This window comes from Vicugna pacos, chromosome 25 (genome assembly GCF_048564905.1).
Source record: "Vicugna pacos chromosome 25, VicPac4, whole genome shotgun sequence".
Taxonomy (NCBI): Eukaryota; Metazoa; Chordata; class Mammalia; order Artiodactyla; family Camelidae; genus Vicugna; species Vicugna pacos.
The window spans coordinates 12,568,090-12,593,273 of NC_133011.1; the positions used below are offsets into that span (position 1 = coordinate 12,568,090).

The window sequence follows — 25,184 nt, forward strand, 5'->3', positions numbered from 1 at the left end:
AGCATATAATATGGTGTTTCTTTTACAGCAAATAAATTATAGGCCAATGGATTTAATCTCATTTTTGCTTGAATACCAGGGTTCTGGTACATAGAAGTTAGGGCATCTATCTGCAACACAAAAGAATTTATGATTACGTTAATTCCTGGACCCGGCTAATCTTGGTTTTGCAAGCTATAACGATTCTGGCATTTGAGCCTTATATAATAATATTACATTGAAATAATTATTTGATGTTATTCCTTATATCTTGTTTGTAACTTACTGTGTTTAATGTGATTATTGTTAAAGGAATTTTTAATTTGGTGTTTTAAAATGTTATTTTGCATTTTAATGTAAAATTAGAAATTCAGTTTATGGACATGGAGATCTTGTCTAAATGATTTTCAAATTGCTAATGTTTGTCATAATTAACTGTGTTGTGCTAATATGATAGATGCTGGCTTTTTGAAATTGAGGGGTTGTTTTCCTCTAGCAGTTAGAACATTTATGACATTTTGCTCTTTAAAACCTACAAACTTTTGTAAACCTGAAACTGCTCTAAAAAATAAAGTCTATTAGTTTTTTAAAAATCAAGAACCTAAAACAGACACTAATAAGACTACAAATTAGAGAATTTGTGGTGTTAAACTAAATAATTAATTTCATTCCTTCAGGAGTTTTTGGTAAATATTGAGCACTTAATGTATGCAAGGCACATAGAGAACAAAGATAAGTAAAAGGTCATTTATAACCTGAGTTGCTTATAATCTAGTAGAAGACAGAAACTTAAAGAGATTGCTTCAAGCTCATGTGTCAGTGGTAAACCAAGAATTACACAGAAAGTATGCTGAATGCTCAGGAGATCACTTGACCCAACCTAGAATTCCAGGAGTGAATCCCCAGAGGAGATGATGTCTGATCCAAGGCCTGAAAAACAGAGTGACTGCTAACCAGGTAAAGAAAAATTAGAAAGATGTTCCTGGTAGAAACCATAATGACAAAGGCACGGAGGCATGACATGGGCAGGATGATAGGCAGTGGGTGTAATTTTAACAAAATGTTGGACTGAATATGGCTCGAGATGAGGCCGGTAGGTCAGCAGAGACCAGGTCATGGAGAGTCCTGTAGATCCTATGAATTTGTAGGTGATAAGTTTTAAAGGATTTTCAGTAGAGAATTGATATGGTCAGATTTGAATCATATGTATTCTGTTGGCCATTCAGGCTGCCATTTATTTATCTAACAATTTTTTTGAGCATCTACCATATGCTATATCCTAAAGAAAACACGAATGAGACAAGAGACCCTTCTCTTCGAGCTTATATTCTAGTGGGGCTGCGATAAAGAATTAAGCTTAACTAAGCATCTGGTTTTAGGATGAATTAGCAGAGTAGTACAATATTTTAGATAAGACCCTGAACTAAGTCAGTTGTCTGTTGTAATAAAGATAGAACAGGGGTGATAAATTCAGGTGATTTTTAAAGAGTAAAATTATTCAGTCATCTGATTCCATGATGGGTTGGATTTGCAGAGGTGAAGGAGAGAAGATACTAAGATAATCTGCATATTTCTGGCTTGCATCACTGGATGGGTGGTTTTAGTGCTGTTAGTAGATATTAGAAGTGTGAAAGGAGTAGGTTGGGAGGAGGAGAACGAGTCCTTCAATTCAGGGCATGTTCAACCTGAGACATCTGTAGGACGCCCAAGGAGAAATATCTAGAACATACTTAATTAAATATTGTTAAAGCTGTTGTCAGAACCAGAGACATAAATCTGGGGGTTCTAAAATTTAGATGATGCTTGAAACTATGAACATGGCTGAGGTTGCCCCAGAAGAACACTACAGATAAAAGAGCAGTAGGTGAAGACAATACTCTGTCTAAGACTAACATTTTAGAATTGGGCAGAGAAGCCAATGAAGACCAAGAAGAAATGATCATGAAGAAAGGGCAAACACTGTGGGAGAGTGGTGTCACAGATGGTAAGGGTGTAGAGGATTTCAAACAGAATAGTCAGCATTTCTCAGTGATCAATTTCATGTCTTCATAGTTTTGGCATTAATATCCCATTTATCTTTCTTTGACAATATTTTTATTTAAAAATAGAGATCTATTGACCATACAATGATTTGGTTTTTGCCTTCAAAAAATTGTGATGTTGGCAGATTTAAGAAATGCAGCCTTGTTCCTTATTATACCATATAGCCCCTTCCTATATGTATATAGCATAGCAGAAAATAACCTGTTCCTTTTTATTATTGTCTTCATTTATATTCAATGACATTATAATGGTTAAAAATTTTTCTCATTCTTAAAATGTGCAATTATTTGTACCTACACACTTTATAGGTTGAAACTATATTGACATTAGAATTCAGAATCTCTCTCAATTTGAAGCCTGAGTTTAACTGTAGAATAGACAACAGAGTTTATTTTGCAGTTAACTGGATTCTAACCTTTCCGTGTGTTTCTAGATTCTGTATTTATGTGTATATGTGTACATGTTTCAAGTAAGGTTTTTATGTTCTTTAAAAATGCAGTCACAAGCTCTAACAATATTTAAAACTGAAATCTTCAAATTTAATACTTAAACTCTTTGATCATATGATACCATTATCTAAAGCAATGAAATGGTTTTATGATGTTGGAGCTACAATAGATCCTTTGTTTAGACATAAATGTATAAGTTGTATTGAGTGACTTGTCTAAAACCAAGAAATACATTTTCAACTATTATGTTTGCATTTTCAAAAATTCAGTTAGTAATCCCTTGATTTTCCTGGTCTCTATATGGAGAGCTGCATGTAATTAAGTTATAAGAATTATCATTTAATGAATGATATACCATAATGTTTTCCATTTCTAAAAATGTTATTTATCATTGTAAAAAATAAGCATCATTACACTAGTATGAATTTCAAGGTCAGATAAAAACTGCTCACTTGCCTTCTGAAGAGTAGAAAACTCAGCAAAATGGTATCTTTCTAAAGAATGGTCAAATTATTCTGGATTATATCTGTAAGCATACATGAACAATCATTGGCGAAGGGGAAACCATTTATAAAAATATGTTCGTTAATACACATAGTAGCTAAGTCACGTCTCTCTACTTTTGCCATGCTATTTTGTATCCTTCTTTGCCTGTTAAGTGGAAAGTCACCATTTTTAAAGCTTAAATATATTTTGCTAAACATCACAACCTCTTAGAAAGCACATAGAGTGAATAAGGAGACTTGGGTGCTGTTGCTTACTCTGTGTTATATAAGATATCCAATATGGCCTCTTAAAAAACCTACCCAATCTGAGTCATGGAATATTCATCTGACAGATGGAATTAGCACCTGCTGTCCTAACAGGGTTTTTATAAAGATAATACTTTTAAATCTATAAGAAAATGCTTTTGGAACTTAAAAATCACTTTGTAGATGAAAGCTAGCAGTAGCAAATTCACCTTCAGGGGGAATCAGGAATTCTGTTTTAGACATGTTGATTTTGAGATGCCCATTAGACATCTAAGAGCAGTTATTATATTGGCTGGACATATGTCTAGAACTTAGTAGTATGTAACTTGGGAGTAATCAGCAGGTAGTATTTAAGCCCACGGCACCAGGTAATACTGCTTAGTGTAACTTGAATCAAAAAGAAAACTGAGGACAGTGCCCTGGTATATACTAACCTTTAAAAGTCAGGAAGAGAATTCATTAAAGGAAAAATAAGAGAGAGCAACCATTAAAGAAAAAGAAAAAGAAGAATATGGTATCTTAGAAATCAAATGAAGAAAACATTTTAAGAAAGATGGTCAGTTGTGTCAAGTGCTTCTGGTAGTTCAAGTAAGATGAAAACTGAGAACTGGCCGTTGTATTTGGCAAGATGGAAAAATTTGGTGAACCTTGACAAACTTGCCAGTGGTGGACAGAGCCCGATTGGAGGAGTTAAGGAAAATGGGAGGTGAGGTAGAGTCAGCATAATTTCAAGAATAAAAATTAGAACACCTAATACTTTTTGAGCACTTTTATTTTGAGCACTTTACATGTAAGTCATTTAAACCTCACAACAATGTTATGAAGCAAGAATTAAATACTTTTACCCTCATTTTACAGATGAGGAAACCAAAGTAGGCAGAGGGGGAATAACTTCCCTAAGTTTACCTAACTAATAAGGGTAGAAGTTGGGATTTAAATCCAGGCAGTATAGACCTGGAAACTTCATTCTTAATTATTTTGTTGTAGTCTAACTAGCACTGTACAATAGAACTTTCAGCAATGTCAGCAGGCTTCTGTGTCTGCGCTACCCAATACAATATGGTAGCCAGCATGTGGCAGCTGAGCCCTTGAAATGTGGCTCGTGTGACTGAGTAACTGAATTTTTAATTTTTTAACATTTTTAATTTATATAATTTTAATTTAAATAGGCACATATGACTAGTGACTACTCTGTTAGTGCAGATAAAAACAATTTCTAGGATTTTTTGATAAAAAAGTAAATATGACTATAGCATAGAAGAAATAGAGTCAAAGAAGAGTTTTTGTTTTGTTTTTTTTTTTAATAAGAGAGGGGGTACTTGTGGGAACAACTGAGTAGGCAAGAGAGCTTCAGATCCAGCATTTAAGTGGAGGTCAGCTATTACAACCTTTGGCTGCTCAATAATCTCTGTTCTTTTCATCTTGCGTGATTTCTAAGCTCACATAATACTTTACATTTCCTCTAATTATAACCCTTAGTAACTGTAATCATTTATTTATTTGTTTCTCTCTTGGCTAGACTGTTTTTTCTTATTTTGTACATCCTTCTCAGTGTCTGATGTAGCCAGTGATGTCCTGTGAAAGGCCCATGTACTCCTTCGGGGTGCATGATGAAGTTCTCTGGTGAATGGAATAAAAATGGTATAAATTATTTTTGTCTTTCCACCTAAAAGACAAAGGAATTAAGCACTACCATATTTAATACATGGCTTTGTCCTCATTTTCTCGGTTGGTCTGGATGTCAGATAGGCGTGTTGCTGCATGCCTTTTGGAGGCGTTAGTTTCATTAACCGCCAGAAAGTGGGCAAGTGGCCTACAAAGATTCCTTCGATGAAACTGGATTGAGTGTGATACTAACACTGCAACTACACGAGAAAAGGTAGACCTGAAATTCCTGCTCCTAGTCAAGCTTTTCATTAGCCACTGATGAAGGAAATACAGTGACATTCTAAGATCTGATAAGAAGTCACTAAAAAATTCTAAGTTCTCAGGAAAACTAAAATACAGATTTACATCCACTGTGTCTAACAGTGAACTTTGCCCTGCATTTAATACTTTGTATGATCTATGGTGTGTGTCTTTGAAGTTTCTTTTTCAACTATGACATTATTAAAACTAAGTATGATTAACTGAATTTGGACGCAGACCTTTGAATTGCTCTATTTCTTGGCTAGCGTAATGCCAGCTGCTATAAAGTATAAACCTTGAAAACTTAATACAGTAGAAGTTTATTCATTGAGCAAATACCAGTGCAGCACAGTTATTCCCAGTGGGCCAGTGGCCTGCCCTGTGGTTATTCAGAGTTTGAGGCTCTTTTCATCTTGAGGCTCCTCCCTCTTCTAGGGCCTTGGAGCCCTCTGAATTCAGCCAACACATGGGAAATTCTTATGGGCAAGAATTGGAAACAGGAAAGTCACTTCTGCTTATGTTTCTTTAGCAAAAACTCAGTCACAAGGCTGATGCTGGAAAATGGGTGGTTGGGAAATGTAGTCTAAGAAGTGCTCAGGAAAAAGAGGAAGCAAGTTTGTCACCAAACCAGTATTTTTAAAAAGTATTATGTACATTACATCAAACATCTTTGCTGAGAGCACAAAGTCTTATTTTACCATTTGAAATAATGATTTGCAAATAGCTACTGTATTTTAATCTGTTTAAATATTTGTTTGGTGTTTGGGTGGGTTGGTTGGTTGGTTGGTTTTTAGATTTCACTTATATGTGAGACATATGATATTTGCTTTTCTCTGCCTGAGTTCTTTTACTTGGCACAATGCTCTCAAGGTCCATGCATGGTCTCACAAATGGCAAGATTTTGTTCTTTTTTATGGCTGAATAATATTCCTGTGTGTGTGTGTGTGTGTGTGTGTGTGTGTGTGTGTGTATCACATTTTCTTTATCCATTCATTCATCTATAGACACTTAGGTTCTTTCCCTATCTTGGCTATAATAAATAATGTTGCAGTGAGCATGGGGTACAAATATCTTTTTAAGTTAGTGTTTCATTTTCTTCAGATAAACACCTGGAAATGAAATTGCTGGATTATTATATAGTAGCTCTATTTTAAATTTTTTGACCAGACATACTATTTTCCATAGGGGCTGTACCAATTTACATTCCCACCAACAATGCCCAGAGATTTTCTTTCCTCTACATTCTCACCAACACTTGTTATTTCTTATTTTTTTCATACTACCCATATGTGAGATGTTACTGTCATTGTGGTTTTGATTTGCATTTCCCAATAATTAGTGATGTTGAACATATTTCCATGTACCTGTTGGCCATCTGTATGTCCTTTTGGAAAAATGTCTATTCAGATCTTCTACCTATTTTTAAATTGAATTGTTTGGAGTTTTTTGCTACTAAGTTGCTTGAGTTCTTCGTATATTTTGGATATTAACCCCTTATCAGATATATGATTTGCGAATATTTCCTCCCTTTTAATTGGCTGCTTTTTCATTTTGTTGATGGTTTCCTTTGCTAGGCAGAAGCTTTTTAGTTTGATGTAATCCCACTTGTTTATTTTTGCTTTTATTGCCTTTGCTTTTGGTGTCAAATACAAAAAATCATTGCCAATATGAATGCCAAGGAGCTTACGGTCTGCTTTCTTCTAGTTTTGTGGTTTTGGATCTTGCATTCAAGTCTGTAATCCATTTTGAGTTAATTTTTGTGTATGGTATAAGATGGTCAGTTTCATTCTTTTGAATGTGGCTGTCCAGTTTTCCCAACACCATTTCTTGAAGAGGCTGTCCTTTCCCTATTGTATATTCTTGGCACCTTTGTTGTAAATTAATTGACAAAAATGCATAGGTTTGTTTCTCGGCTCTGTTCTCTTCCACTGAGCTATGTGTCTGTCTCTGTGCCAATATTATACTGTTTTGATTACTATAGCTTTGTAAAATAATCTGAAATCAGGGAGTGTGATGCCTCCAGCTTTATTCTTCTTTCTCAAGCTTATTTTGGCTATTTGAGTGTCTTTTGTGGTTCCATACACATTTTAGGATTGGTTCTATTTCTGTGAAAACTGCCATCGGAATTTTGGTAGAGATTGCATTGACTCTGTAGATTGCTTTGGGTGGTGTGGACATTTTAACAATATTTATTCTACCAATCCAAGAGCATAGAATATCTTTCCATCTGCTTGTGTCTTCCTCAATTTTTTTCACCAGTATCTTCTAGTTTTCAATGTATAGATCTTTCACCTCATTTGTTAAATTTATGCCTGGGTAATTTATTCTTTTTGAAGAAGTTATGAATGAGATTGTTTACTTAATTTCTTTTCCTGATAGTTCATTATTAGTATATAGAAACCCATTTTCTAGTTGAATTTTTGTTGTTATTCAGTTGAAAATATTTTTTATGATAGAAAAATATAAGCCTGTTTTTTAGATTCTTCTGGGTCATCTGTGTATTAATAACATTTTGTAATATATCTTACTTATATTTGCCTGAATCCCACTGTATTGTAAATCCTTGAAGGAAGGAATTCTATCTCATTCATTTTTGACAGTTTCTTTTTCTTTTTTCTTTTCTTTTCTTTTCCTTTTTTGGTGTGGGGGAGGTAATTAGGTTTATTTACTTCTTTATTCTTAGAGGAGATACTGGGGATTGAACCCAGAACCTCATACTAAGCATGCACTCTACTGCTTGAACTACACCCTCCCCCCTCATTCATTTATATAACTCTCGTAACTAAGATAATAGTTGATATCTAAAAACTCAGTATTTGTTTGAATGAATGAACAAACAATTCAATGCATCTTTATGATAGGCAAGATAACTTAAAACTGTATTCTGCAAGATGTTAAACTAGAACAGTGAAGTTTTAAAAACTATAAATGATCATATAAATATATGTTAACTATTGTTTATTTCTCATCTCATATTCTAGGGTTTTGTTACTATATTTATGGAAAGAATGACAGAGCTCTTGAAAGATATTGTTAAGGAACTATCCATTTATAGCTACAGAAACAAATTATCTTGCATTATCCCTTCCTAAACATAAATATTACACTCTTAATCAAATTACTAAAAATTTACTACTTAATTCTTATTCTAATAATTTCCCTAAAGCACAGACATTATCATAGTTTATTCATCTCATTAAGTAAACATTGTTATCACTCTATGCAAGGAAGTCATCTCAGTTGGTGTTATGGAAGCCAAAACTTAACAAAACAGAGTCCCCACTCATAGCCTTTTTACTTGCTCTTTAAATCTACTGGAAGAAATGAGTTGTAGGCTTGAGTAAATATAAAATAAATTGGAACATGATGAGGACAACCATGGGGTACAAAGAATATTCTGTAAAGGAGTGTAGCAGAATGGAGAAAACAGATTTTAGAGTTTTAGTTATTAGATCCCATCTCTGCCACATGGTCATGTTACTTAACCTCACTGAATCTCCATTTCCTCAGCTGTATAAATTATGGGCTCTAGGCTCTATCTTCCTACTTGATGAGGTTGTTATGAGCTCTTATGAAAGAACTTAAAACATTATCTGACAAGTTCTCAATAAATGGCAGCTGCCAGTGTGTTAATGTTAACATTAGTTTAGCTGTTATTAGTATTATTGTATTATCATTTGTGTAGCAGTGGAAATGCTTACTTCCCACACTGATGTCAGGGTAACCGTTTATCTGAGCCTTGAGTTATGGATGTCGTTTAAACTTGTGAAGACGCTGGAAACTGGCATGGACATTTCAGACATGGACAGTCTTAGGCCCAGAGATATGGAAATTCAGTTTACATGTGAGCAGTGCAGAGAGTGTTTGACACTTAGTGGGAGATGACACTAGCAGTATAGGTGGCGGCCAGATTACAAATAACATCCAGCTAAAGAGTTAGAACCACTGAGTTGGCAGAATGTGGAGCAGGATCATGACACTCAGAGCTAGAAAGGTTTTGTTGGTAAAGACTGCAGAGCAAGAACAAGAGACAGTTTTATCAGTTTAGAGCAGAGATGATGAGGGCCTCGTCACTGGTATATTACTTTTCTATTGCTGCCATAAGAAATGACGACAAACAAACTTAGCAGCCTATGACAGTAGAAATATGCCATTCTGTCAGAAGTCTAGGTGAGCTCTTCTGGTTCCTCTGCTCTGTGTCTTGTAAGCCAAACTCAAGGCGTCATCACCACTGGGCTTTTATTCAAAGGCTCAAGAGAAGACTTGATGAGATAACTTAAAACTGTGTTCAGGTTCATTCAGGTTGGTGGCAGAGTTCAGCTTTCCTTCGTAGGACTGAGATTGCATTCTCTTTGAAACATGACCCTCTTTGTCTTCAAGCTAACAATGCCACATTGACTCTATTTTGTGCTTCTGATCTCTCGAAGTACCCATTCTGCTGCATCTCTCCAGCCAGAGAAAATTCTCTGCTTTTAAGGGTTCATGTAATTCGATTGGGACCACTTAGGTGATCCAGGGTATCTCTCTGTTTTAAGCTCCTTAACCTTAATTATGTCTGCAAAGTGCCTTTTGCAATGTAATGTAACATTTCCAGATTCCAGAGAATAGTGTGTGTTCGTCTTTAGGGATGATTCTGCTTACCACAAATGATAATAGTGAATGGAGATGGGAAAGTGAGGAGATTCAAAAATAATGTAGATATATTTTTTTTAAATTATTGTTTACGTATATTATGCTTCCTGGAAGTCAGTGCAAAATGGAAATAAAAGTTAACTTTCACAATTTGAACTATCTGACCAAAAACATACCAGTTAGTAAAATAAAGCTTTTTTTCTGACATAAAATTAAGAAAAAAATTTGTCAGTCATTAAAAAACATAATTAGCAGTAGCATGAGTTCATTCAGTTTAATTTTTACAACCTGAGCTGTAAAATTTTTTATCCTCATTTCACATATTAGAAAACTGATACTTAGAAGTTGCATAGTGGACAGACACACTCCAAAGCTGGTTCTCTTTATTGCCTGCTCCCCCCACCCCACCCCCCACTGCTACAGAATGTTTTTATAATTTGTTCTTTTCATGTCACAAGGAGAAAAGAACATTCTCTTCAAAATGAAAGTTTCCCAGGGAACTACTTTTAATTTAACACAGGTTTTATTTAGTGTAATTGGACATAATTTTTAAGATGTAAATAGCCAAAAGACTAGACCATACATTCTAGTAATCAGTGAAGGCCTAGTAACTGTAAATAACTAAACCATAAAGAGTTTAATTGTAAGCTGAGCAGCACATACTACGGAAAAGAAGCCTTTTAATTTTATTAAAATTAAATGCCTTAAGGATTTTGAGCATCGAAGTCTAAACAGTATAAAATGTAATTCGGTGAAGGAAATTTTGAATGAAATTCCCGTACACCCTGAATAGGTATCCAGAGCTACTAGAGGCTTTTTCGTCAATGAGTCATGTTCTTATTATCTACTAGGAGGACTTCTAAAGAGACAGTTGCAGGTATTTGTTGAAAATTTTATAAAGTTGTAGCTAAGTAATGTAAAGTTCTACCAGGCGTAATGATAATTTGTTCTTCCAACATATAGGAAAATGTAGGAGTGTTGACTCATTGTCTCCTTGGGCTTTGAAAGCCATCTGGTATCACAGACTTTGTAGAATGAAAAACACTGAGACAGAATCCATCTTTTCTCTCTGATACTGCTCCAAGTAGATAAATCCTTCTAACTTCTTGTTGCATGAAGTTTCTTTTTTTTAACTGACACTCTTATTTACTGCCTTATAGTATCTTAACATAACATACTGTTATTCAATAAATATTTATTGAATTTCTAGCCGGTGGCAGACACCATCGTATGTATTGATTGTGATCTTCCTCATATGGTATTTATGCTGCAGTGGGAGTGACAGGCCTTAACAAATAAATAAAATAATAGTCAAAATTACAAAGTTTACCTTGATGAAAAAGTACCATGTAGCATGAAAGTGTATCACAGGACGTACGTAGTCTGGCTTATCTTTTCATCCTCCCCAGTTCTTCTCAGATACTTTGCACATAGTAGGGTTTCAACAAATGCCTAGTGAATGATGTAAAATGTTGCACATGATGTGCTGTGCCCTTCTGTCTTTGTGGCTGGTTTATTTAGCAGTCTCTGCATTTATGAATATGGTCCGCAAATAATCTCCCTGTGACACCTGTGGGTGTGCGTTTGTGTGTTTCTGTTAAAAACAATTGAAAGCCAAATGATTTTTTGAAAAGTGGTTTAAATTAAACTCTTCGTGATCTGAGTTTGTGTACCATGTGTACTCTGAGGGAGAGAGGCAACAGATTCTAGTTCAGCCTAGACACATGCTTGGAGTTGAAACAGCGGGAAAGTGGGTCCAGTATACTTCTCTTAGGTGTTCAAGTTTGGTACTGACATAAGAATGTCATTTCTGTAGCTTTTAGTCCAAAGAGTGGCTTGGTTTGGTTTTGGTTTTGATTTTGTTCTGGTATGTGAGGAATTTGTTGAGTTTTACTTTTACTTCATGATTGCTTAGAAAATGAGAGCGGGGCAGTAGCTGATAGAGAAGTGTGAGATGAAGTGGGGAAATATTCTCATGAGGAAATTGATGGTGAGGCAGCATGGAATGCAGAAGAAAAAAAGAATAGAGATGTGGAGAGACAGGGAAATAGTAACAGAAAACCTCGGAGAACCTGCAGGGGGCGGTGCTCATTACTGAGGCATTTCTACTTCAACACCTTTCATCCAGACCCTCCTTTCCGAAGGAAATGCAGTAGCAAAAGATAGAACAGCGGCCACCAGCCTCTTTTGTCTTCCTCCTTCCTTTGCCAGCAGTCTTTTATCCTGAAATTAGAACCATCTGTGTCAAAGGGAAGATGTATGGCCAAAGGTTTCTAACTTGCCATCAACCAAGCTAAGTTCTTCATTTAACCAGTCAATTGTAAAATTATTTTACTGGAAACAATAATTTGATAGTTCTACTTCAATATGTTAAATTAGATTTCTTTAAAAAAAAATACAAAGACTATTCAAGAATCTGTTTTCATTTGAATTCTTTCATTTTGAAAGTTTTCCCCCAGAAATAGACAATAAAAATTGTTATGCACAAATGAAAATATCTGTGTTTTAAAAACCAGATGTAATGAACCAAATGTAATGAACAATGAGGAAGATGGCATACCATGTAACGACATGCATGTAACTCTGTGTTTAAAAGTCCACTTCTGATTTCCAACTGAAATGGAAAACTGAAGTTTATTTCCTTCCTCAAGGAAGTGTAATATTTCTTCCAAATCGTACAGCACATTACACAATTTTAAGGCTACATGGGGTCCTCTCTTGGAATCATGTTTTGCTTTGTTTTATACTTTATAGTGATGAAGGCCAAGTTGTTCTCATTCTCTGTATATTTGAATAATATTTCATATATTTAGATATATGAAATTAGCCTTCTTATTCTGAGTTACACAATCCCAACTTCAATAAAATTTCCTCACAGACTTTGCATACTGGATTATTCTTCTTTTTAATCCTTTCAATCATTTAGGATTCCCTGGATGTGTAGTTATTTTACATTTGTCTTAATAGAATCTTAAACTAGAAAAAATATGCAGATGTTATATAAAGATACTCTTTTTTAGCTTTTTCATGAAATATTTGTATGTCAGTAAAATCTTATGATGGCTCCCTGCTTCCTTTTGAGTAAGAAAACTGTATGAGTTCATTTAGTTTTAATCTGTTTTATCTTTTTGTTCTTTTATGGTTGCTCATCTTTCTTTATCTGTTCTTGTTGTAATTTGCTTTTTGTTCTTAAAAGCGTCCCCATTAAGTTTCATTCTATTTTCTAAAGGGACATTTTAAGATACTAAGGTCAGTTAAAATTCCACTGCATTTAAATATTGCTTGAAATTTTTAAGACTGTCAAGCTAGCACTAAACTTTGATTTTTAAAAGTTTTACACATTTAAAATAGTCAATCGATACGATTAACTGTGCTTCTAATAAAGTGAAAATGTTGTGCAGGTACTGTGGACTATTAAAAATTTTTACAAATTATATAACTTGCAGACACATCCTCAAAAAGCCTAAAATCTATTAGGGAAGATGTGTTAGGTAGCATATCGGTAGCAGAAAATACTGTAGGGTTTCAAAAAGATCACTTCTGCCTGGAATGACATTTTAGATGACTCCTTAGAAAGTTTATGATTTGAGCCAGAATTTGAAGATTAAGATTAATGAAATGAATAGGAGTGCATGTCAGGCATAGGAAACTTCAGCTGTACAGGGTGAGCTCAGGGAAACATGGAATATGCATCAGAGAATGATCAGTGATCTAATTTGACTAAGGTATCAAACATTTTTCTAAGCAATTGGAGCCCTTTTAACATTTGGAAGAGTCAGACAATGCAGTCTATAAGGGCATTCAGAGAGTAGTGTGGCTTGCTCAAGGAACTAAGCCATCCGTGTTCATGGTGTTCAAAGCATTGAGTCCAAGAGAGAGAGTTGAAACATTAGGATGGAGAGTTGGGCAGAGGACAGATCATGGAATATCCTAAAAGTCATGTTCAGAAAATTGAATTTTATCCCAAAACTATTGGAAGTTTTTGCTAAAGGGAGACTAGAGGCAGGGAGAAGCTACTGGAGAGCTTTGGAGTAATTTTTCAAGAGAGATGCTGGCCTGGACCACCATGTAGTAAAGGGGAGGGAGGATGTAAATGGATGTGATAGAATTAGTAGGGCTGGGTGGCAGGTAGAGGTGAGGGAGTGAGAGGAGTCAAAGCTACTATCTGGCTTGAACAACTGGGTAGACAGTTGTTTTGCTATTTATTGAGATAGGCGAACCGAGTGAGGAGCAATGAGACCATCAGGTTACTTTGGTGAATATAAATTTGTATTGGTACTTACTATTTGCCAGCACTATGCTGAGAGCTTCATACACCCATCTTCAGTGCATTATCTATTTGTCATCTTTAATGCATCACCTAATTTAATTCTCAGTAAATATTAGCTTTTAAGATGGGAAGAGAGCCAGACCATCAGGGCTTTCAGGAAGAAATGGGTGATAGAATTTGGAGGTACCTACTATAAAGATGCAAAAGAGAAAGAGCTTTTGTTTAGGGGCTGGCAAACTGGGCCACAGGTCATATTCAACCATGCTGCTTTTTTCTTGATAAATAATTTTTTCATTTGATAAAGTTTTAGTGGAACACAACCAAGTTCAATTTGTTTACACGTTGTCTGTGGTTACTTTTGTGCTGTGGCAGCTCAGCTGAGTGCTCGTCAGAGAAAATCATCTGACCCAAAAGCCTATAATGTTTACCATCTGGCCCTTCACAGAAAAAGTTTACCAAGCCCTAGTCTAGTTTGTCACAGGTGGGGATCCAGACACGATTTTACCGTCCAAGATGAAGAAAATCTTTTTTATGTTTGGACATAAAGGGAAGGGAGTACTTGAAGACATAAGCGAGGAAATGACTAAGTGTGGAAGTAGACTCCCAAACATTTTATTGGATATTTTTAAAATCTCAAATATAAGAAAGGACTTTAAATGTCACCTAGTCCAGCCAGCTTTCTACCCCCTGCTTCATTTTCAGTTCTTTCAAAGTCCAAAAGGAGTTCCCTACTCTAGCAGAGCTGATCGCATCAGGATTATCCAGTCAAGAAGCTTTGCTCCACTGTTGTGAGAGAGTGAGGTTCTCCACTAAAATAGCCTTGAAATTTTATCAGTGTCTGTACATTTGCCACCTGGGACATTTGTTGTACTCGCTGCATAAAATGACAGCTGTTCTGTTCACCAGGTCTGCTTCTGGTTTCCTGAACAATGGTTCCTCTCACTTTCGGTCTTCTCATTTTGTTTTTGTTCATTATCGTTTCTCCACTTTATCCAGAATTCTGTTGGAAGATCCTTGTTTCTTCCCCTGTAACCTACAATTATTCTGTCTGGATTTTGGCAGTCACTGAGAAAAATGACATGGTCATAGCAGTTAAGCTATGCCTCTTCTAGATGTGTGCAGTTCGGGAAGTTCTGTTCTTTGTGGATAATTGTAGATTAATGTTGACTGCTATTGTTTATTTTAATGAACATCAGATTATGTTAGTGAAATAAAATTCAGTGTGTTTTACTATGGGTTTGGTAGTGAGTTTCTGCATTGTTATGAAACAAAGTTCTGTTTTCTACAGAAGGATAAAGTACGAGCTACTGCTTTCTTAAAATCTTTACTGCCCTAGCGTTTCTGATTTTTTTAATTGAATCAGATTCTAGGACTCGTAAATTATGCATTATCTGTTACAGATAATGGGTAACATCAAAGGAACATTTTTAGCAATTACTAAAAATGTTTGACAAAAAGGAACAGAATAAGTGAAATTTAAAGCAGGCCCTGGTGATAGCTGATAATAGGTTTCTGAAATCTTTTTGTGAGAATGAAGGTTAAATGGCAAGTTGAAAGAGTCTAGTCTTAAAAAGGCACGTAGGGCTAAAACAAAAGAAAAGGTCAGGAGTAATGTTAATCTATCGTCCTCTTGATATCCATTTATTTACTGTCAAATTCATTTGAGAAGAAAATGCTTTTCTTTTTAAGCCAAATGAAACAGAGACAGGAGATGCCACAAGAGAGTGAAGGACATTTACTGGAGCATGTTAGCTGTGTTCTCATCTATTAACTCTTTTGATCCCCATATTTGCTCTTTGAAGTAGGGATTATAATCTCTACTTTTCATTTTTTATGTAAGGAAACTGAAAGAAGCAATAGAAAGAATGGCGATTGTGGCGGGGGTGGGTGGTGAAGCAAAGAAAACAGTGCTTTGAGCAAGTCCTATTCAAAATTGTGAAGCAGGAGAATTTTCGCTGGTGGACTGTACTTTCTGTTCTCTTTGAATGGACTTCCTTCCTTCCTACAGCTGATCCCCCTTAAGTATTTCCAGATTCTTTCACCTTTTTCTTTTTTCAGGAAAAAATCTACTACTCATTCCCATTAAGATATAGATTAATAGTTGGAAATGATTAAAAACACTCTATAAGTATTTGTATATTCAGAATTGGAAAGTCTTAAACCAAAATAGTGAAGCTAATGGTGAGATTTCAGACAAGTGGAGAGAAAAGTTTGGAAAGGCAGAGAGTCTCCCTGTATTTTTTAAATCACTTGCATGATGATTTTATAATCTCCTTTCTCTTCCATACAAAGTGCACCTTTGAAGAGCTGCCATTTTGTTAAGCCAAGAGATGTGTCACCTGTTGAAATATTACTGTTTTAGCATAATGACTTTTCAGTAACTTTTTAAGTTGTAGTAACAAACTCAGAAACTTCTTTTCACATTATTGGAAATTGACCCTCTCCAAGATGCAATAAACTTACTGTTCCTATATATGGATTTTGAAGAACAGAGGTACATGGAGAAAAAAACAAGTAAAAACAAGAGTTCACCATCATTAGTCACATAAGACTTTCACACCTTGGAGGAGTTCTTTCTGTGAAGCTTGCAGAAATAGCAACATCTAAAGCATCACTGGGCAGACCCAGTCGTCCCTCTAGATCCAGGTTGTGGCACAGTTTCTAGAGGTGACCAGTCACTGATGCATGTTCTCTTCTTTCACTCATCTTTCCCCTAAAGAGGAAGAGGAACTGAGCCAAGCTACATACTCCTCTTTATCCCAGTTACAGGCATAAAATCCATAGCTATGTTTCATAACCAGTCCGGCTTCTCAGGATGCAGATTCATTCCTCATATCGTTCTGCCTATAGTTCTGTCGGAGGCAGGAAATATATCGGTGCCGGGAATCCTTGGCCCCACTGTTCCGTATGTTATTCGAACTTGCTTGCAGCTGTGCTGTCCCGCGTGGACACCCTGGCGACGTGGGCTCCCTCGCTTCTGGCTTCTTGGCCAGTACTGACTCATGGCCTTACCTATGGCCCCAGCTCTCCAACTCTGGTTTCTTTTCCTGTCTAACATAAACTTATCCAAATAATTAAGGTAATAGGTAGATTTCTTAAGCATTTCTCTACATATAATAACATGCTAAATCAGGAACAATCTAGAAACTTTCTCTAATTGGACTATTAACAGTGACCATCTTCCACCATTACTCCCACCACTAACGTCTTCATACTTGCCAGTCTATTCCATTACACCCAGGCTGGCCTGGCTGCATAACATAATGGGCATTTAATTCTGGCTTCAGTTCTGCTGCTTTAAGCTATTGGCTTCTTTATTCTTTCTTCTTTGACATAAAATTAGAGAAACTGTTTCCATAGTAAAAGTAATACCATCATCAAAGCTATAGAGAGGGAAGGTGAGGCTTTCCATAAGAGAAGGGAAGAGATGTAGACAGGATATGACAATTTTCTTTGTAAACTAAAAATGTATCAGAAATTATTAAATGATAGTCATATTACTCCTACCTGGCTTTCTCAATATTTCTGAATTGTATAGAAGTTTTATATATATATATATATGTATGTGTGTGTGTATATATATATACTTTTAAACTTACAACTGAAGAGCAGAAACAGCGTATGGTTTTATGTAATGCTCTTATTTTGTCATTAGCAACCTTTACATTTACTTAACTACAAGCAATATGGCTATTTGACATATATAAGAAATGTCACAAATTGAGTGAGTGAATTTATCTTGAACTATGAAAGACCAATATACACATGTGCATAGAACAATTCTTTAATATGAGTTAGTCAACTGTAACATGTTTAAATATTGGTGAGATCATTTTGCGAATGTGAAACTAATGCAAAAAATGTTAAGTGACTCAGGGTCTCATAATAATATTAGTAGCAAAGCAAAGGTAAAAACTAGTTCTTTGTTTAATAATATGATTGTGCTGCCTTTGTTCTAGGAAAGTTTCTATTTAAATTCATTGCTACAGTCTATACAGTAGCTATTTTCAGAGAGAGTACATCAAGATGGCACATTTATATAACATGTAATGTCTTTACTTTCTTCAGAACTAAATTGGCACCTTGCTTAATAAGATCTTACAATTTGTGCCCAATTTATAGCTTTTATATGCCAATCAAGATGAAGTGCTTCTAAACATTTTTCCTAACATAAGTGATTATAAAGGTAAAATAATTTTAAATGCTTAAAGGTGATCCCTTCAAGTTAGTCACACAGGCAAAGAAGAACCACACATTGAATACATATATAAGGTTGTAATAGACCGAGGCAAAGTGATGTTCGGTAATAGTGTCTCCATAATCTGTTTCTCTCTGGGCCTTGCTTTCTTGGTTCTAGACTTGAAGATACTGAAGCTGCAGATAAGGAGCCCAAATGATGGGTGGGCATCTACCACGTGGAAGTAGGCAAGAAACTAAGATGGGCTTGAGTCTGGGAGATTATATTAGTTTTTTATTGCTACTGTAACAAATTACCATGAATTTAGAGGCTTAAAACAACACAAATGTATTATCTAACACGTTCTGTAGGTTAAAGTCCAGGCACAGTGTGGCTCTGCTGACTCCCTGCTTAGTCTCACAAGACCAGAATTAAGATGTTGGCAGGACTGTGTTCCTTTCTGGTGGCTCTGGGGATGAATCCTCTTTCAATGTCATTTCTTTCAAGCTCATTTAGTTGCTGGCAGGATTTCATTTCATGCAGTTATGGGACCCACATCCCCACTTCTTTGCTAGCTGTCAGACGGGGGTCATTCTCAGCTTCTAGAGGCAGACTGTGTTCCTTGGTTGGTGGATACTTTCTTCCACGTTCAAAGCCAGCAACAGCTGGTCAAGTCTGTCTCAGGCGTCCAATCTCTGTGACCTCTCCTTCTGCCTTATTGCTCCTCCACTTCCCTCTTCCAGTGCAACTATATACACGACTCTTTCGCCTTCCTCTTCTGCTATTAAAGGCTCACTTAATTACATTGGGCTCCTGTGGATAACCCAGAACAATCTCCTGATTTCAGCAGCAGCACCTAGATTATAGATTAGTGTTTGAATAACCACAGGATAGGAATCTGAGCGGAACATCTTTAGAATTCTGCCTGTCACAGAACCTGAGAAACAGTAAACCATATTTTATAAATGAGATGATCTAGTTTCATATTAAAATCTGCATTTAGTTGTTGTTATTACAAGCATTTGTGAAGTCATATTTAACTGTTCCAATCATCTCTCTACTATGCCTCAGGGAATTAAGAAAAAAGTTGGACGCTTAACCATACATACTTAAAACAGAGTTGGAGGAGAATCAGTGTGGTGTTGGCAACAGCAGTTAGCAGAAAAATCTCAAAGATTTTCTTGACTAATAAGAGAAACTGCTCAAAATGTACCTCTCCATGCAGAAATTCTTATAATATTTGCTGGCTTGGGAAAATAAGGATTTTATTTTATTAAGGATATGAGTGTCTTTGCAGTTACTAAGGAATACCAAGATAAATAGTAGTTATTAGACATTTAATTGAATTGTCTTTCCTGACTGTTGAACCATAGTCCTGATTTGACTAGTGGCCTTTATTTTTTGCTGATATGTTATTAGACACAGGGAGGCTGGGAATAACAAGAATAGCTCAGGTTAATCTGCAAAAACCCAAAGTAGATATCTCCTACTAATGAAGAATCAGTATCTTCTTGGTTATCTTCTTATTTCAAGGACAACAAATGTGCATTTTAATAGTTTGAATAGTGACTGGGTATGAAATACCAGCGCAATGAGATCATTGGATTTCTATAATAATAAGCTTCTGGTAATCACGGTCCTTCATGCTCAGGCTTATTATTTTGCTGAAGTAGATTCTAAGAAGATGTTTTCTGGATCTGTACTGAAAAATTTGACTTCTATACTCTGAGTAGCCTTTATTAATAATAATGCACAGAAGAGTCCATTTTCACTTCATAAAATAAGATATGATATTTTATGCAGAATTTTATGTAACCACTACTTACTTCACAAAACTTTCTCCTTTGGAATTTATATAATATCTATTTTATTGTTAAGTAAACTGAGCCACTGAAGTAAGTGGACTGGCTAGGAAAATGTCATAAAATAATAGCAAATTATTTTCAAATTGTAAATCTCTGATGAATATACATCTGCTAGGTATAATAATCACCTTGTCTGTCCAGGAAAACATACATCAAAAATATTTGCTTTCCCATGTTTCTATTTTATAAAATCCACATCTGCTTCTCTTTTTTAATATAAACACCTATAATGGAAAATTAAAGTTTCTTCTTCACTCGCCCCTCTCCTCCCCTTTGATCTCATCTCCCAGAGATAACCTCTGGAACCACATTTTGTTACATAATCTAATCATCCCAACTTTCATCTAGGCAGATTTCAGTATACACTCTCCACATGTTCTATTGCAATTTGGTTTTTCACTTAAAAATGTGTTTTAGAATCTTTATATGTACATTTATCTCATCTTTCAGGGAATTCTGTTGAATACTCTTTTACCTCATAGATTTAACATAATGCTCTATTGAAGGACATTTAGGCTTTTTCTACACAGAGCTACAGTGAACATCTTTATACTGATCTTAGTGTATGTATGTCTTATCTGTAGATTAATTCCTGCAAGCAGAATAACTAGCTAAAAGGATGTGCTCATTTGTAATTTTGTAAAATATTGCAGATTACTCTCCAGAAGCATCGTAACATTTACATTCTCTCCAGAGAAAATGAAAGAGCTAATTTTTGCCCATTGTTGGCCATACTAGTGTAATTTTTTATCTTTGTCAGTTTAGCACAAATATTCATTTTCATTTTATTCAGTCACTTATTGAATGCATTCTTTGATTATTGGTGAGGTAGCAAATATTTCAATGTACTTATTGGTTTATTAACTATTTTTACTTATATTTTCCTGTGAAATACTTGTTCATAGTTTTTGCCCATTTTTCTGGTTTCTGTGCTAGTATCGTCAGTAAACCCTTTTCTTCTCCACTACTATAAAATATTATTATATTTTATTCTCATATGTGAGTATAAAGTCTTTACGAGTTTAGATCCTTGATGCATCTGAAATTTCTTTTATAGATGGTGAAAATTAGAGATCTGAATTTATTTTTCTCCAAATAGATGTTGGACCTAGGTAATTCATTCAATAACCCCAACTTTATCTATTTCTGTAAAATCTCATGCTTTATATGTATTAAATTGTCCTTATTTTGGATTGTTCCTGGATTTTCTATTCTGTTCTATCAATTTTTGGAGTTAAAATAGTACCACAATGTTTTAAATACTAATCTAGCTTTATAATTCATTTTACTAACTTGCAGGGCAAGACTACCCTTATTAGTCATATTCAGAATTCTCTTGGCCAAACTCTCATGTTTTCTTTTCTTGGTAAACTGTAAAGTTAAAATTGCACTAAAATATAGACTAACATGGGGAGAATTGGCATATTTATAATGTTGCTTTTTTCTATTTAAATTCATAGTATGTCCTTCCATTGATTCAGGCCTTCTTTTAAGTCCTTTAATTTTGTAATTTTCATCATTTATCTTCTAGACATAACTTGTTAATTTTATTCCTAGGTATTTTGTAACTTATATTACTATTGTAAATACCATAATGTTTTTTTCTATTACATTTTATAACTGGTTATTTTTGTATTTATCTATTAAAATTACTGATTTAAATAGTGTTTTAAATCTTATATCAGGCCACCTTACTGAATTCTGATTAATTGTAATTTTTTTTTCATGTACTTAATTCTACTAGTTTTTTCTTTAGATTTTCTAAATACAGCCTCAGGTCTTCTGAAAATAGTTTTCTCTTTCTCCAAGTGTACTTTCAGGGTGCACTTGCTCAGACTTATCACAGATTAATTGAAGCACTGACTTTTAAGATATGTTCAGAAATGATATTGCATTTGTTCCCTGCTACTCTAGAAAATGGATCAATAGGACTGTCTGCTTTTTAAAAACGGAAGGAGTAGAAAAAGCAATATTTTTTCCTTCCCAACCCCAAATCTGCATTATATAAGTCGTCAAAAAAGAAAGCAACTAACGCAACATTATAAATCAACTATACTTCAATTTAAAAAAAGAAAGCAAGATTAAGTTTTTATTTGAACTGTATCCTGTGAAGTTCTTTGAAGCATAAACTTTTATCTGTGATTCATTGCTTTTTAAGGTCATCACACTGTTTAATGCATTGATATGACATTGGGTCTTTTGCAAACCTAAGATCTATTTCCAGCTAGCAATATTTTCAGAGGCATAAAAAGTAAAGTTTTTTAAATGAATTAACAAAGTGACAGGAACAAGGGCAAATAATCAGAAGCGTATGTAATAAAGGCTTCCACGCCTGTGGCATTCTGACTTTTCTTATTTAAATGTGTTATTGGTTTAAAATGGACACTATCAAGCGTGAAAATGGAAGTTTTTTTCCCCTAAAGTAGCATTTCCCTGAAGTGTATACCACAGAACAATAGGTCTCTGGATGCCAGCAGACGTTAAGCAGAAAAATAGGACTTTGTGGTCAAATAAGTATAGAAAATGTAGATTAAACAGTTTCAATATTTTTTTTTAATAGTTGAACTTCATAAAGTCCTTTGCTATATTTATGTGCTTTGTGATTTTTTCAAAAGAATGTGTGGCTTCTCCTGACTCACTTTGACCAACCCTTTGTCTCTGAAGCATATCTTAGAATTAATACTCCTTAGAATACTTTGGAAAACATCTAAACATCCTCAAATTTAAATTGCAGTATGTGTGCTTTTAAGAAAACAGAGTTAGAAGCAGACAACAAACTTTTCTTTGATTATCTAGCTCATATCTCTCGCTACATTTCTCATTGAATGGATTGAGTAAGGCTAAAAAGGCCTTCTTAGCTGTTTTATGTATCTCTGTTCCATTTTTTAACTGAATCTGTGAAGACACCATTCAGAGCTAGCTCCGTGGGTAATAAGTGAGATGAGCGGTGTAGTAGGAACATGAGTTGAGACTGATGTACAACCTTTGAAAAGTACTGTGTTTAGGGAAACTTCTAGTTTGTATGTGTGTACATACATATTATGGTAAGAAGTCAGATTCTAGCAAAAGTTTATAATACAGAAGAAAAAAAGAGAAAATTCATGGTCTCTGGAGTCGTTTTGTGTGTTACTTCTGCTGCTTTGCATATGCCAGTAGTACTAGGTAGCATCTCTTCTGACTGGTGAGTTGTTCAGTATTTTCAGCATTAACTCTGGTTTGTGTGAAGCATAATTGCCTTGATTATTTCTTTTTATGCATATGAATAAATGAAAATGTGTTTAAATTTCTCCAGTTAACACTTACATTTCACCCCAGGAACTTAATTTTAACTCAAGTAGCTCTGAGAATAAAATGCAATATCTTGCTTAAGCCAGTAATTAATTTCATAGTAAACAAAAATGATTGATTAAACTTTTATGTTTTTCCTTCCTGGTGATAGTGGGTTATATATAAATTTTTAAGTATCCCTGATCTTTGTAACCTTTCAAAGCTGTCATTTTAAGTCTTCATTTATTTTCTGATTAGAATGAAGAGACATTCAACATATCTAAATAATACATTGGTGTTAGTTCCAAAGGACCAAAAGCCATTCATACTTCCTAGTTTGCCTGGATTAGTGTTATCTGAGCCCAAAATCTTGACCAAATGCACTTATGCAAATCATAAACATTATACTTAAAGAGAGCATTCTGCTAAGAGATAGAAATAGATATTAAAGAGATTTGTCATTGAAACACCTCCAAATGATGTAATCAACATCTAAAGGTTAAACACAAGTTCATTATTTTCTCCCTCACTGAAGATCTCCATTATATTCCTGCCACTCTTTACTCTCGGGGATCTGGTTCCAGCATTGTCAGGGTAGAGAATAGCGGATACAGAAAAAGCTGGGGAGAATTAGTAGTTCTCTTTGTCTGTAGGGCTGACCACCAATGTACTCCATTCTCAGAACTCCAGGGGCTCTTCATGGCCCTTCATGTTAATTCTCTGTGTTAATGCCTCCCACAGGCTGCATCCTTTTGTTCTGATATAGGACTCACCTACTCATAGATTGCTGAGTTGCAGTGCAGAAAGTTTCTCCACATAAGGCCAGATTTTTTTCTTGTCTGTATTAGGTAATATTTGATTATCTATCTCCTTGTCCTTTTACTTATTCCAGGACCAAGTCAGGATCCAAAAAAAGCTCTTGCAGCCTGAAAAAGCCATACCCCTAGCATGATTCCAGCAATCAGCTGGTTTTCCCAAAGTACACGAAAGGATTTGATTCAAAGAAAAATGTATCTTGAAGGAAAATAGAGGAAAAAACTATTTTCAGAGGAAGAAAAAAAAATGGGAAGAAGGATGGGAATGACAGACTGAGAAATGAAACAAAGCCATAGTGTTAGTCTCAAATCTCAAGTTACGTGATTTTAATATGCTTTCTTTTACAAGAAGTCAAATGGTTGCTTTTGGAGAAAAGATAATCTATGCAAAAGTTGTTGTATGACTATTGCCTTTTCCTTCATAGATTTCATGAAGCCAACTCTTTGCAGAAATGTAAGTGTGGAAGATATATGTTCTTGTAAATTCTGAAAGAATTCAGTGCAGGTGGATGGTTCTGGTGGTTTTTTGTTTGGGATTAGTTCCTCTTCACTTTGAGAATTTCTATTCAGTGCTTATAATATGAGGAATATAATGACAGTAATCTATAGCGTATTTAAGAATAAATCCCGAGGAATGTAGTGATGTGACAGGCAAATAGTTTCCTGCTGCTAGTGAAATACCAGTGCAGAGTTTAAAAAGCCTTAGAAAATAAATGTGTAGGTGAAACTGAAACATTTCTAAGCTGGAGTCTTTTGTTCTATCGCTATGTTCAGATCTAGCATAGAAATGTAACTTTATTTTTATTTAGATATGTAGCTACTTGAAAACTAGATCTCTTGCTTTCAACCTTAAAAGCAACACATTGTGTGCTTCTTTAAGTTTTATTTGGAGGCATGATTGTCATTTTGTTTGGCTGAATGTTTTTTTCTTTTATTCTTGTATTTTTATTGAATTATTTTAAAATAATTTTATGAGTAATTAAGGAAGTAAACTATAATCATATTTTGGGTATACTATTTACTACTT

At 34.9% G+C, this 25,184-nt stretch overlaps 1 protein-coding gene across 6 annotated transcripts in view; it reads left to right on the forward strand.

Moving 5' to 3' along the window:
• RIMS2 (regulating synaptic membrane exocytosis 2) overlaps positions 1 to 25,184 on the forward strand; it is a 436,528-nt gene that overhangs the window by 361,491 nt on the left and 49,853 nt on the right. The window contains exon 1 of one of the 6 annotated variants that reach the window (XM_072949589.1): positions 10,566 to 10,640. The exons of the other annotated variants lie outside the window; for them this stretch is intronic. Coding sequence (XP_072805690.1) covers positions 10,595 to 10,640 — 46 coding nt within the window. The 5' untranslated portion in view covers positions 10,566 to 10,594. Of the gene's footprint in view, positions 1 to 10,565; positions 10,641 to 25,184 lie in introns of those variants that run through there. 6 annotated transcript variants of the gene reach the window in all.